At 40.4% G+C, this 13,786-nt stretch overlaps 1 protein-coding gene across 2 annotated transcripts in view; it reads right to left on the minus strand.

Moving 5' to 3' along the window:
- Positions 1–13,786, minus strand: part of TSPAN5 (tetraspanin 5) — an 82,515-nt gene that overhangs the window by 23,739 nt on the left and 44,990 nt on the right. For both annotated transcript variants that reach the window (XM_085222944.1, XM_085222945.1), the window contains exon 2: positions 653–703. In XM_085222944.1, the coding sequence (XP_085079070.1) occupies positions 653–703 (51 nt within the window). The remainder of the gene's footprint in view (positions 1–652; positions 704–13,786) is intronic.

Here is a 13,786-nt window from a genome sequence, read left to right on the forward strand (position 1 = left end):
ATACTTTGATACTTTATCTTCTTCCTTACTTCTGTAGTGAGCAAACTAAAAATCAGGCTTTGGTTCAGAAGTGAATTCTCTCTCCACCTTTTCCTTCCTTTATTCCCATTTCCCAGTTGATTTTACAGTCTCAATAGAGAAAGATTTCCAGCACACAACCTTATATTCTGCATAAGAAAAAAACTAAAATTTATTTTCTTTGCCTCAGGCTTCATTTGGTTTTCCTTAAGAAAAGCAGCAACAAGCATGCTACACGCAGACAACAAAGCCGAGAAGGCTCACTGTCAAGAAGTTGCCTTCTGAGACATGTAGGCTACCTCTCATTCCTAGGGACACGTGCAACGGAGACACACTGCCAACACTGCCTTCAGTAGAGCATTCATTATCTGTGCTGCTGTTTGAGCATGTATGGATTGAAATGGTTATTTTATGTGCAAGTGTCAGCCATAATTCCTTGCCAAAGCATTCTTGGGAAAAATGCCTTGGATCTTCTCCTAGGTGAACCTAGCCAAGGTTGTGTTTTATTTTTTTGACAGAGAAGCTTGATTTTGTTTCAGGAGAAACTGTGTGGACACACTTAATGTGCAGCATACTGCTATTCCAATATTTCATCAGAAAGAAAAATGTTTGTTTGGTGCTATATTCAACTTACCTTTTCATTCCATGCCCACAATCCAATCCCAAGAAATGCTATGCCAAGGAACTAAAGGGAAAAAGAAAGGGAAAAAGAAAAATATCAGAATAGGAACTATAAACTTAAAGATTAATTTATTTTTAAGCATACATATTACCTCATCCCCTCTATCGGATAATCAATTTTATCACGACTTTGGGGGCCTAAGAGTTTTAAAATATGAATAGATGTTTTTTCTTTATTTTACAACTCAATCATTAGAACTTGAGGACTCCGCATATTACACAGTGATATTTCATGCAGAAACAGTAGACACAACAAATATCACTTTTTCAGCATCATGCAAGTAAGGCTTCTTGAACTTGACAGACTACCCCCAACCCAAACTTCACAGTCAAGTAACAAATTGTTTTCTCATTGCATTATACATCACCTGTGAGAACTGCCGTCAAACCTCTTACAGATCACACACATTAATAGAAAAGGATTAAAAGAAAGCCCTCAACACACTTTTACTATCAGTAAATAGTAAGCAATCAGTAAATATTTAAGCAATGTTACCCACAAACACAGAGAACTGTTAAATGACACGAAAAAAATGCCCTTCCTCCACCAAGGAGACTCAAAAAAGAATATCTTCCAAAACAACGGAAGAGGGAACAGCATTTAGGGTTTTGTACACCCTTGCATTCTCTATTCCACTGAATAATTCAAGTGCATCATTCCCTTCTCAACACTACTGGATTTCCATATAAAACCCACATTAAGAATCTCTGAAACAAGCAGAAAAGGCAGACTCCGTCTCCTGACATCACCACTGTATATTTGGCATGATACAGTATGCTTAAAACAAATGTATTCTGGGTGTCCAAGCACGTTTCTAAACATTCACCTGTCCAACTTTAATGCTTGGTTTTAAAACTGATGTACTGGCTAAAAACAAAATTATACACACTCTAATTTCAGGACATGTAACAGAATATTGCTCAAACATCAAACTCGTATTTTCTTCTGGTTTCCACACAGTGAGGTGCACAGACTTATTTTGGCACACAGCACATTTTCTCTTAATATCTGCATAAACAGTCTAGTACCCTAATGATTTTTTTTCTTTTGCAAAACAGGACAGAAGTGTTTTTCTTTGTTTAGAAGCAGGAGGAAGCACGAGTATTGACTTCTTTCCCAGAAGTGATTTCAACAACTTCAAAGCAAGACTCCTGCTTACTTATATACACTTAGATGGGAATTTCAGCCTCCATACCACCAAGAATTTCTATAAAGTATAATTCAAAAGGGAATATACTCACTGTAATATCCTGAAGTCCCCAAATACCTCTCACATATGTGAGATACTCTGCAAATGTAACTGCCTGCTGAGCAAAGAAGGCACATATAAAACACTGCCAGCTCACCCAGAAGCACATCTACGCTACTCTCCTTTTTGATTTGAAGAGTCATGCCTGCGAATTTAAAGAGTACTATAAGCCAGCATTCCTCAAAGGAAACTGTCACAGGCCTGGCTATATTAAACACATGATAAATGGAAGAATTTCTTGAATAGAAAAACAGAACTGCTGGTCAAGGAAAGTCTGCTATTTCAGCAGCCTTAATTGTCTGTAATATACAAGAGATGGATTTGAAAGTATAGCCTCCTGTGACAAACCACATGAGCAAGAAAAGGTTACCTGTACCAAGAATACCTTATGGTTGGACAGCTTGCCAGAAATAGGTAATCTTCTGACTGAGTGATTATTTGAAACTTGGTGAGATAAAGCTGCACAAGTTTCCAAATCATTTCCAGGCTAACAGAGTTATTTTGCAGTGACAGGCTCCTTCATTCTTTCTTACACCAAAAGCACCAAGGACTAAAGAATAGGAGTGGGGGGAAAGGAAAAACTGGATTTGGAAATTGTGAATTTTTATTTCTAGAGATACAAAACACTGTTTTGTGAGTAGCTGAAAATACTTTTGAACACAGCAAGCAAGGAAAACTAGAAAGAATTTGATCAATGCCTATACATATGTAACTTAATAGCCATAAACATCAGCTGCTAGTCTGGCTCAGATCCACTAGCTGTATTAAATGTAATCCAGTCAAGTGTCCTTATCATTCACCAGATGTTGAAGCTTACAAGGGTAAGGTATTACTTCATGAGTTGCAAATGGTAACTTGTAGCCTACATGGGTCTCCAGCCAGACTGATCTCATCACTCAACTGTAAAGTGAGATGTGACTGCACCATGCTAAGCTGGAGCACCTAAAAAAACTGATACTGGCAAGCTCCTGGCAAGCCTGTTAACAAAAACCAGAAAAGATTCTCTTGACAGGACTCAAAGAAATATATGCTGCTCTGTCCTCTTCATACTACAAAATGGAAATCTCTGTCCAGTTGCCTTTTGAGCAGCTGATAAAAGAGGAACAACAGACAATACCCATTAGGAGAAGAAAACGTTCAGGATGGAATCATGAGTTCTGTCACAGGATGCTGTAGAAACTGAACACTTCAAAGCAGTCAGAAGCAGAATTAGATAAATTCATTTAGGATCCACAGCTATCGAAGAGTGATTTTAGCACAGTTTCTGGCTCAGTAAGTTTTTAAACCATTGCTTACCAGGAGAATATAAGCAGGAAAAGATACCTATGTAGATGCTTTGTTGCTTGAAATCTCATTCCTTAGGCATACACTTACTTGCATGAGTTGAGTCAAAACACTGAGCAAGAAATGCAGCTGGCCTAACTCCCTACACTCGCTCCCCAGAAATGCTTACCCTCACACAAACAGCCTGCTGGGAGGATGAAGCTCAGAGGAATGTTCTCAGTAATCCCCACTGGCAGAAGAGAGATGTTTGCTAGGAGACTTACACCTCTTCCCAGGATTAACTTGAGAATTCCTTGACAATTATGAAAGAAACTTTTCAGCAGCTTTTAGGAAGTGCTTAGCAAAAATCCCTCTGTATTTTTGCTATTAAGAAGCAGAGGTAAAGCAGGATGCACACTCTGCTTATCTTGCAATTTTTCAGCATGTCTCCACGAGCGTCTTATTCTGCTTGTTTGTAACCAAAAAGAAAATCTCTTCACATATGGGAAGAAATGGCATAATATGTATTTTCTCAATTAAGTCTGGAAAATTTTATTTACGCCCTTTAAATTATTCCAATGAGTAATCAAGAGATGGAAGTTTGCCTCATTATTACAGAAAAGACAGCTTTAATTCTCCCCAGATATCTAGTAAGACCAATCAGCCCAACTGTAAATGGTCACCGGATCTAGGACAAAGCTTGTAAAATCTTGTTTGTTTTTTTCCAAACAGTAGTTTGCAAGGGAACATTAAAGCATTCCTCCACAGTATCACAGCATTACAAAAGACTCACATAATAGCGCTTTTTGAGCTATAGGTTTTGGCTCCATAAGCACCAAATAAACGTGTTCAAATTTCTCTTTTCTAAAGCATGTAGCAATATTTGTATTGCTGCTCTGCTCATAAAGTTTATGTGCAGTTTTCAGAAGTGGATTGATCAATAAGTGCTTCAAGCTGCATATATCTTATCCCTAGTCTTAGCTGCATGGAAGAAAATGATTTCTTGTTGCTAGGGATACAGCATTATGCGGAACACTATTTCATTTGAAAGATGCTGAGGTAAATACTAATGTAAACATGAGATACAACTTCAGAGAGAGATGAGCTTAAGCAGAGTGATCAGACATTTCATATACCAAATGTTTCATTTCAGCTGACATGGTGACTTGGCAGCAGTTTTCAATCAAAAGCACAACGACCACAGACCAAGCAGCAAAAAGGCTGGTTAATGTGCCATAAGCCAGTGTATGTCCATGTGTGAATGCATTATTAAAGAGTTGTGAGAGAAGGAACTAGAGCACAGCTGCCTTTCTACCTTCATCACACCATACAAACACACTAGCAAAAAGCATGTCAAACCTGAGAAAGCTCAGAGACAGAACTTCCTAACAACTGTTTCATTAAGTTACATACTTAAGGGAGCATGCAAATTTCTCATCTGCCCTGTGTGCTTCGAGGGCTGTGTGTAGTGTTAGCAAGGAGACTCAGGATTCCTACAACTGGTTCTGTGTTTCTTCCTTGGCAATATCCTGCAGGCTCTTCACACAGCAACATTTCCTCCTGCGTATTCCAGCCAGTACAACAAGGGACAGCAAGGTACAGTAGTTTACTGATAAATGCAGCAAGCGACCAAGACACTACGAAGAGTTTTTTTTTCACATCCCAAAACACAATCAGGAAAATACATCACTTCTGAACTTAGCACATATGTAAAAGCAGCACTGACAAGTTCCTAACTGAGTCCAAAATCCCAGATGAATAATTTTTCCCTAAGCACTTCCTCCGCAGCAGCCTGTGTTAACATGCACTCGTAGAAATTTCAAACACTAACTGCTTTCTTTAAAGTATTTTATACGAAATCAACCTCTTGGCTTTTCAATCAAGGGCAAAAAGGAGATTAATTACTCTGTCAGAGCACAAAATATTATTGTTACTTACCTTTAGGTAGTACTGACAGAGAAAGGATGCCAAAACAGAATTTAAAATAAAGATTCGTGCACTTTGTTTCTACTCTTTATGCCATTGATGTACATCCTGCTTTAAGTATGTCAATTGGTATTCTTTCTAACAACTGAAATAGGACACTCTCTTAACTCTTTTCTCAGCCTCACAGCTTCCAGCAGGACCAGTATGACACAGGAGGAAGATAGCAGAAGTGTGCTTTGTTCCTGCTTCCCTATGCTCTGGTTCTGGTGTTCTTCCTGTTCTGAAGCCAACCTAGCACAGCATTTCATTTTCAGGTGGCTAAACACATGTTGTGGCCACAAGAAAGGCAACTGCTCAAAATGTACACATTCATTTATGTGTTCATGACAATGTTTATAAAAAAAGTGTCCACCTAAAGCCCATCTCTTGTTACCCTTGAGATATCACCAGCAAGATTACTTGATATACTACAGCTAATGAACAAAGTTGCTACAAATGTGACTAATTTTGGTTCATAGCGATATTCAGACATAGACTGAATACAGGCTAAAAAATGTCCAATTTATATGCATTTTATCTGTTGCTTTTAGAAAAATATTAAACTACAATTCACAGATAACTGTCCATGGAATAGCTGTTATAAATCACACATACGAGGAAGAAAAAAATCCCAGTTTTCACACTCTTTTTGTTCAGCTGAATTAGAGAAACAATTGATTCTATAGAATCATCCAAAGTAGAAAACCAGATCTGAGAACAGTGAGGCAAGCCATCTGTTTTATCCTGCAGGACTCTTAGCGTGAAAAATTTTCTAATTCTTTTCTAATGTATTTTCTAATGAAGAATTAAGCTTCTACAAACCTCCATTTTGAGTGCAAGGTATTGTGGCTGTTAGCGCATCTCTAATTTGCACCCAATATAGGATTTTCAGGTACATTTGTTTTAAAAGTAAGCCAGTTCTACCTCTCCTCCTGCCCCAACTGTACAACCATTTGTCGTTAGTTTTCTTATTGCCTTCTCCTGTTCTTTAATTGCAAAAGCAAGACATCTGCTTTCTGTTACAGCTGCTCTATGTATTTATTTTATTGCTTTCTGGTGGTGCAATCGTAAGTACTGCCAATCAGCTTGCAGCAAGAGTCCCTAAAGACTGAAGTTCCTCTCCCCTTGTCCACAGAAATTGATATACTGGAAAACATAAAAAGGAGGATGAATTAGACCCAATTTCTCCTGCTCCAACTTTTGAATAACAATTCCCCTCAAGCCTAGATAAAATACATTTAACTCTTTCCAAGCTCACATAAGTCTCTGCAAGCACAGTTCCTAAGTGGGAAGACAGAAATTCTGCTATATACACCTCTCTGTGGGCCTCTTCCTTAGCCTCCCTTCTGAGCCACACTCAGTGTTCGGTCTGCCTCTGCTTTTCCTCTCCAGCCTTGTTCTCTCATTTGTACCACCTTCACCTCTGGCTCAGGCCCCTCTCCTGCAGCTTCTCTGCATCTCTGCCTGAAGTCACTTTCTATTTCTAAAAACACCCAAAAATTCAGGAAGTGGTGCTGCGGCAAAATTTGAAAACAGTATGGGATTAAAACATAACCACAAGGAGCTGAAGTGCCTGGAAGCTTAAAATAAGAGAACTGAATATTATATCTCTATTCTCTCTACATGGTCCAACTACTGAAGTCTGAAATGTAACTTTTCATCCTGGTCTGCAAATAAGAAAAAAACGCCAAGGTAAAGAAAGCACATTCTCCTTCATGCTAGGCTGAAGTTGAGTGTCTCAGAGCAGTGCAGTGAATGGGTTGCTGACCAGGGCTTGCAGCTTCCTACTCCTGAGGTCAGTGAGACCTCCTCTGGCTCCAATCTTGTTGCTGCATGCACCTGGTTTGCTTGCTTCCACCTGAGCAAAAAGGTATTCAGGTGCAGCCTTGCCACAACTCTTCATACCATTTTTTTCTACAGTTATTTTTCCATTAAAAGGAGGAAAAAAAGACTACAAAACAAAGCATACCTGAAACTCTCTTTGCGAAACAGATAGACAAATACTCATTTCAGCCACTGTAACATCTAATTCAGGCATTTGATACAGCAAACAGAAAAGACCTGAGCTAGCTTTTTCCTTGGTAACAAATTGATGTAAGTAGCAGAGCCAGGGAACACAAACAGGTACGTTTGTCAACACAGCAAGATGCTCCCAACACTCAGCAATTCCCCCAGGGACAGCAGCCAGAGCTCCCAGCTGCGCAGGCTGCCCACACAGCAGGAATCTCCCGCTCCACTGTCCCAGCAGCTGCATTCCCACATCCCAGGCCATTTCCAGGGACTGCACTGAAATCCATTTACTAACGGGAAGTCAACGTGTGCGGAGTGCGAGGGAGGCACGAAAAGCCTGGGCAATTCTGGATAGACAGGCACACTAAGTGAACAACACCAGCTTTACAGGTAAACTTGGGCTGAACAGTTTAACCTGGCTCTTGGCGTACTTCGAGAAGGAACTACACAGAAATTGGAGCACACGCTGCGTGAACAGTGCATGCACAGCAAGCCTATAAACACATTGAGCTTTTTCCAGCAAAGCTTGCAGCAGCTTTACTGCCCCGAGTTATTTGACAACACAGCAACTGCTCACTTGCCAGTGTTGCAGCCAGGTGTGTAGAGATGAACAATACTTCTGACACCACAAACAAAAAACAGAACCCCAGAAGTTGTGCCAGCTGTGTCCACGCATGCGTGTATATCCCTCTTTTTCAGAGATGTGGGGAAAAGGAATAAAGCCAAAACACTGATTAGCCAGGTATCAAAAGTTATTTCCAATAACCACAATTGCTATCAGCCAGCCAGATACACGAAGTTCTGTCAAGTTATTTATTGTTTTGCATCTTGTAGCCCTTGCAAGCTACAAGCGCATGGTAGGCGGTGTTAGCCACCATCAAACTCTCCACATTTCCCATGTAGCACACTCTCAGTGGCCAGAACTGAAAAGCTCAGATGAAATATTAAGCCTTACTCTGTGCATCTCTCAGAACGTGTTTCAGGGGCACTGGTCAGTCTGCGGACCAGAGCTCTAACAAGTTCTGTTCCAGACAATAAGGTAATTTAACCCAGCATTTTCTCTTGGAATGCATTGCTTCTTATTAAATCTAAAGCTACTGGATGCACCCTTGATGCACACTACACAAGGTTATCCACCAAATTAATTCAAATTTTTACTTGATATCAAAATTCAACAATGCTTTACTAGATACTTCTATACTGAAAGATAGCTTCCATATTTCCAGTGAAAGAAGAATTTACAGAAGTAGGCAACAATTTGTCATTTCATCAATAATATTATTTGGCTGGGAGCAGAGCAAACAAAACTGTGATTTCAATTTCTTCTCAAATAAAAGCGATGTGGAACAAACAGGAGATAAATGGTCACAACACTAGTGAGCTGAAGGTTTTATTCCTAGGCAAAAGTTCCACAGTTTGGCAGCAAACAAAAGCAGCTATAAAGCAGCTGCTTGCCCAAATGAAACAACGTACTAACCCTTTGTTTAGTCTGCAGACTAGACAAACAGTACCCCTGTTATTTGTTATTCTCAACAGAAGAACTGGGGGTTTGACTAAACGTGTAAAGAAAATGCTCTTCGCTACCCTAAAGGTGTCCCTTCAAAGAGCTGTTGCCTCATGCGATACAGCAGTCTGAGGAAGATTTGCTCCTAACGCTTGTGCTGGACTTGTTTTGGAGATTATGTAATGCTATCCTCTGCAACTTAATTTGAGGGCCTTAAACTTGATTTAAGAATAAATTCATTGAGAAAACAGATCTACGATGTAAGATTTCTGGCACCCTAGCTAGAACCTATTCTTCTCATACAACTTCAGCTCAACCAACAGTATGAGCATAATTTTGTAGGTCATATAAAAAGGCTCATATATTAACTACAAATTTTATCCCTCATTTTATTGTCACTTTGAACGACACAATTTCCATAGACTCTAATTCCTGATGATTGCATTATCTTTGCTTAATGTAAAATCTTCTGGCTTGCATAAGTGCTAATAGCTAATCTGTCCTGCTGACACCTATCAGGAAAAGAAAGCATTACGTAGTCTGTTTAAGGGAAGTGGAAATGCAGCTGTAGCACATACAGATGGCTCACTAAGAGAAAAGCTATAAAAAGGAAATGACACTGCCTTATCTCCTGCAGAGCTGTGCTACTGCAGTCAGTCAGTCAGTCTTAGCCTACCACTCTTCCAAGAGCAGGGAGGCGTGCTGGTATCACCAAGATGCGCAAGTCTGCATGTGCCCACCAGACAGCCTCATTTTCACCCTTGCCTGTAAAAGCCAAGCTGCTGCTCGTACAACCCCAGCTTCACCTGCATAGTAATCACTGAAGATGGCAGTATCACAAGATCGTTTTTTAAGAAAGCTTTGGAAACAGTAGAATGATCTTAAAAATGAAGGCTTCATTTTATTTATGTTTTTAATTTAGTGCTAGAATGCAATTCCTCCTTACATAGTGAATATAATTTTCTTGCTATTTCCTTACTTCCTGCTTTGCCCCAGAAGGATTTCCAGGCACAAAGTATACAAGAGCACAAAACAGCCTCTTCACAGAAAAAAATACATATATCCTGGGTAACTTTCCATGCCTAATCGAGAAGAGCATTCTTATAGAAGAAAAAGCATTTAGTTTTTAGTATTAGGTGCCACGGTAGATCTGTTTCCCATGGAACATTTGTCCCATGCAGAATCTCAAGCAGAACCATAGCAATCCACAGACTCTCAACATAAGCCTTCCAAGCTCAACAGGTTCAAAGATAACATGACTATGGAGAATTCTGCCTTTAAGAGTCCCAATGGAATTCACTGACCAGTGCTCCTTTGGGCATTCTTCACAATAGCAATGCACTGGGGTAGAAACTGACTAAAACAGCAGACCTCTGTCAGACTGAGGGACTCTGAAGGCCTCCCGATCACCCCAAGTGCAGGCTTCTCGTCCCCAGTATTTAAGTCAAGGCTACAAGGAGATGAAGCAACACGTGCAATAATAAACTTGTGATTGAAGCAGATGCACAGAGAAAAGTATGAAAAGACACCACCTCCTTATGAAGTAACTCCACACTGCAAATAACAGCTTATGCCAGTGGTACATCTTTATAGAAAAGGTGACACATCTCAGCTGTTAAGACAAATAATTTCAGCTAAAAACACCAATGTAAAGAAGGTATTCTGGCAGAGTTGGCATAAAAACTTGAGCACAGATGTAAAGGAGAATATGTGCAGCATACATGTACTAAAGCAAAGTTCAACACCTCCCTGCCCGCACTGCAATTTGAATCCAAGTTAGCAGAAAAAATAAACATTTTGCAGCACGATAGTGCTGACTTAATGCTACATAGAAAACACAGCTTAGTATTTTAAAACCATGACTGAAGTTTTTCCTTTTCTGGAAAAACATAACTTAAGTCTTACCCTAAGGCAATGATTTCAGTTTCACTGGAAGTACTGCTATTGTTTAAGAGCAAGCACATTTGGAAGTCACTTCCAAACCTGAAGAAATAAATGCAAACAACAAAAATTGCAACTGCAAGGAAAAGCAGCATCAAACAACTTATTTCTGTTTCCCAATAATTTCACCTATTGATCTCTTTACAAAAGAGCTGAATTTGTGTCTTGGCTAATACAGCCAAGAACATGCAGAACTGTATGCTTGCTTTCTCTTCCATTTCAGGCATTCCTCTTCCATTTCAGAATACTTCAGAGCAGAAAGCTTCCATCTTCATCCATGTCCTAATTCAGCCACCAAATACGTAAGAAGTCATTTAGAGTGTAAATTATTTGCTTTTTCTATTATCATTATATTTTTAATATTTCTTCACTTGAACTGAAGCATTTGGAGATAGGAAAAGACCGTCAAGTCTGGTCCCACCCTGCAGCACAAACATAGCAGTTCATCTGTGTAAGGCTACAGGGAGAAAGACTGAGAGAAAAGGTTTGCCCAGTCGGTGGCAACCTGTCACCATGGCTGCGGAGCCATCAGCAAGAATCCTTCACCAATACTTCACATCCTTCCCTTCCCATAGTGAAGAAGGGTGACCCCAAACAAACTGTGGAGGGCTGAACATATGGGAGGTGCAGATGGAATGGAATTTAACAATCCAAACACAGCATCATATATTTTAGGGATACAAAAATATCTGCTATAAGCTGAAAACTTACTCCCTGGAAAGATGACAGAAAACAGCCTTAGAATTACATGCATCCATCTGCAAGCTAGTAAGGTGATGGGATGTGAAAAAAGGCAAAATAAGGCCTAATGAAATTTAAAAAAAAAAAAAAATCTCAGAAAAAATATATATATGATTGCTTTCTGTAAGTTTCCCTCAATTCCCCTAACTCTACAAAAGTTTAAAACAGCTAGCATGATTAAAAATGTTCAGGATGGTTTCAGTCCCCTACATGACTACAAACTGTTCTTTCAAATGTCACCTCAGCATTGTACATCAAGTCCCTGCCAATGCCAAGTTAGTGCATGCATTACAACTCCTGTATGAGGCCCCACTATGCTCCATCAGTACTCAGTAATGGAATACGGCCCTCAAGATTTTTGGACATGGGCCCATAACACTTAGGATGTAGCTGGATCTACTCACATAAAACTTCAGGTTCATTTACTATAATTTAACATAAGCAACGCTAGGAAGACAAGGCATCCCAGTGAGCATACACTTAAATGCAGATACATGAATGCATACAGAACAACACTCCTACCTCTCTAGAGTGCCAGGGTTTCGTTTGTTTTAAAATTAAGCAGCATGTTTTCAACAGCCCCTCCTGTGATCGTCACATTTACGTCTTCTTTATTTCTCTAACCTCAGCATTCTTATGTTAGCATTCTCCTCTGTTTAGCATTTGACTTTGCATTCAGGTTATAACCAGCCTGAATTTGACCCTTCCAATACTGGTAGCTCACCCAGCTTGTTTCATCACACAAACAACATGTGGAAGGCTTTCTAGGACTGGGCCCGTAACTACTGAGTATTGACACAAAGACACTTCTCTGGATGCTAGTTAATTCAAGCCTCCATTCACTCATTTGTTGTCAACTCTTTCCTCTTGTTCCAAATGTGCTTCCAGATTCAAGTAGGTTTCCTCTGTGTATGCCATATTTCTCCATAAAAATTACAGATTAATTCCAAGATACTTGGTACAGCACTGATCCCTATTCACACAGCATCATGAAAGAGGCCCAGTGTAATGTAACCTTAGCCCTGGCACTGATGTGCTCTTCTGGCTGCACTTGTGTGACCTCCACTTGATTTTGGTCACTGCCAAACGGGCAAGAAACAAGAAAATGCAGGGTGGCATGTCAGATCCTTTACCATGATACACTAAATCAAGCTATTACACTCTTCAGCAGTCACCCTCAGGGCATTAGAAAGGGAGAGACAGGAGAGCAGTGTGTGTGAGGACAGAGATACCACCAGTAGCTTTTAGCCTTGCCTTCGGCCGATACAGTAATTTCCACTACACCTCTTGCCTCAGTCAGAGCAGAAGGAAAAGCTGCAAATCTGTGTAAGTGATATACCCCAAATTAAGGAAAGGAGTTATTTCACTAACCCGTCATTGTAGTCAATATATCTGATGCTTATATAACAATGCAGGACAACAAATCTATCACATAGCTTTCTACACTGTCAGTGTAGTCTATCGCTGCCTTGTTGAGTGCTCCTACTCTTGCCTCTCCTACACGGCTCCCAGCAAGACTCACATCCCCCAGGATGCACTAGAGGAACTCACAAGCCTCATTTTGTTAAGCAAGCCCCTGCACTCCCCCACCACCACCATGTATATGCACAAATAAAGATCTTACAATCAGGCGTGAGGCCATGTGGAGGCTGGAGCTGTGAAAGAAGCAGCAGAAGGAGAAGGCCCACACTCTACAATGCTTCCAGAGACCAAAAGAGATTGGGTTTGGCAGTTGGCTAAGTCAAGTGTCTGTTCCCATGAGACACTGCATCCATCAGCAATCTAGAGGTACACAAAACACTAAAGAAGTTGGAATTTTTTTTTTTAATTATGGGAAAAAAGGAGAAAAATTTGGAATCATAAGTTCTCCAGGCAAAACGTATAATGATAAGGATATACAAACATATTAAAAAATTAAAGAGCAGCCCTGTGGAGAGGGACCTGGGGGTCTTGATAGATGAAAAACTTAACATAAGCCAGCAGTGTGCCCTTGCAGCTCGGAAGGCAAATGGTATCCTGGGCTCCATCAAAAGAGGGGTGGCCAGCAGGGACAGGAGGCGATTGTCCCCTCTACTCTGCTCTTGTGAGGTCCCATCTGGAATACTGCATCCAAGCGTGGAGCCCCCAGTACAAAAAAGACAGGGAGCTGTTGGAGAGGGTCCAGAGGAGAGCCACGAACATGATCAGGGGACTGGAGCACCTCCCCTGTGGGGACAGGCTGGGCTTGTTCGGCCTGGAGAAAAGAAAGCTGTGGGGTGACCTCATTGCAACATTTCAATACCTAAAGAGCCTACAAAGAGGAGGGGAATCAACTCTTTGAAAGGGTTGATAACTGCAGGACAAGCGGAAATGGTTTTAAGTTGAGGGAGGGGAGATTTAGGGTGAAATTCTTTACAGAGAGAGTGGTGAGGTA

The sequence above is a fragment of the Meleagris gallopavo genome, chromosome 4 (assembly GCF_905368555.1).
Source record: "Meleagris gallopavo chromosome 4, MGAL_WU_HG_1.1, whole genome shotgun sequence".
Taxonomy (NCBI): domain Eukaryota; kingdom Metazoa; phylum Chordata; class Aves; order Galliformes; family Phasianidae; genus Meleagris; species Meleagris gallopavo.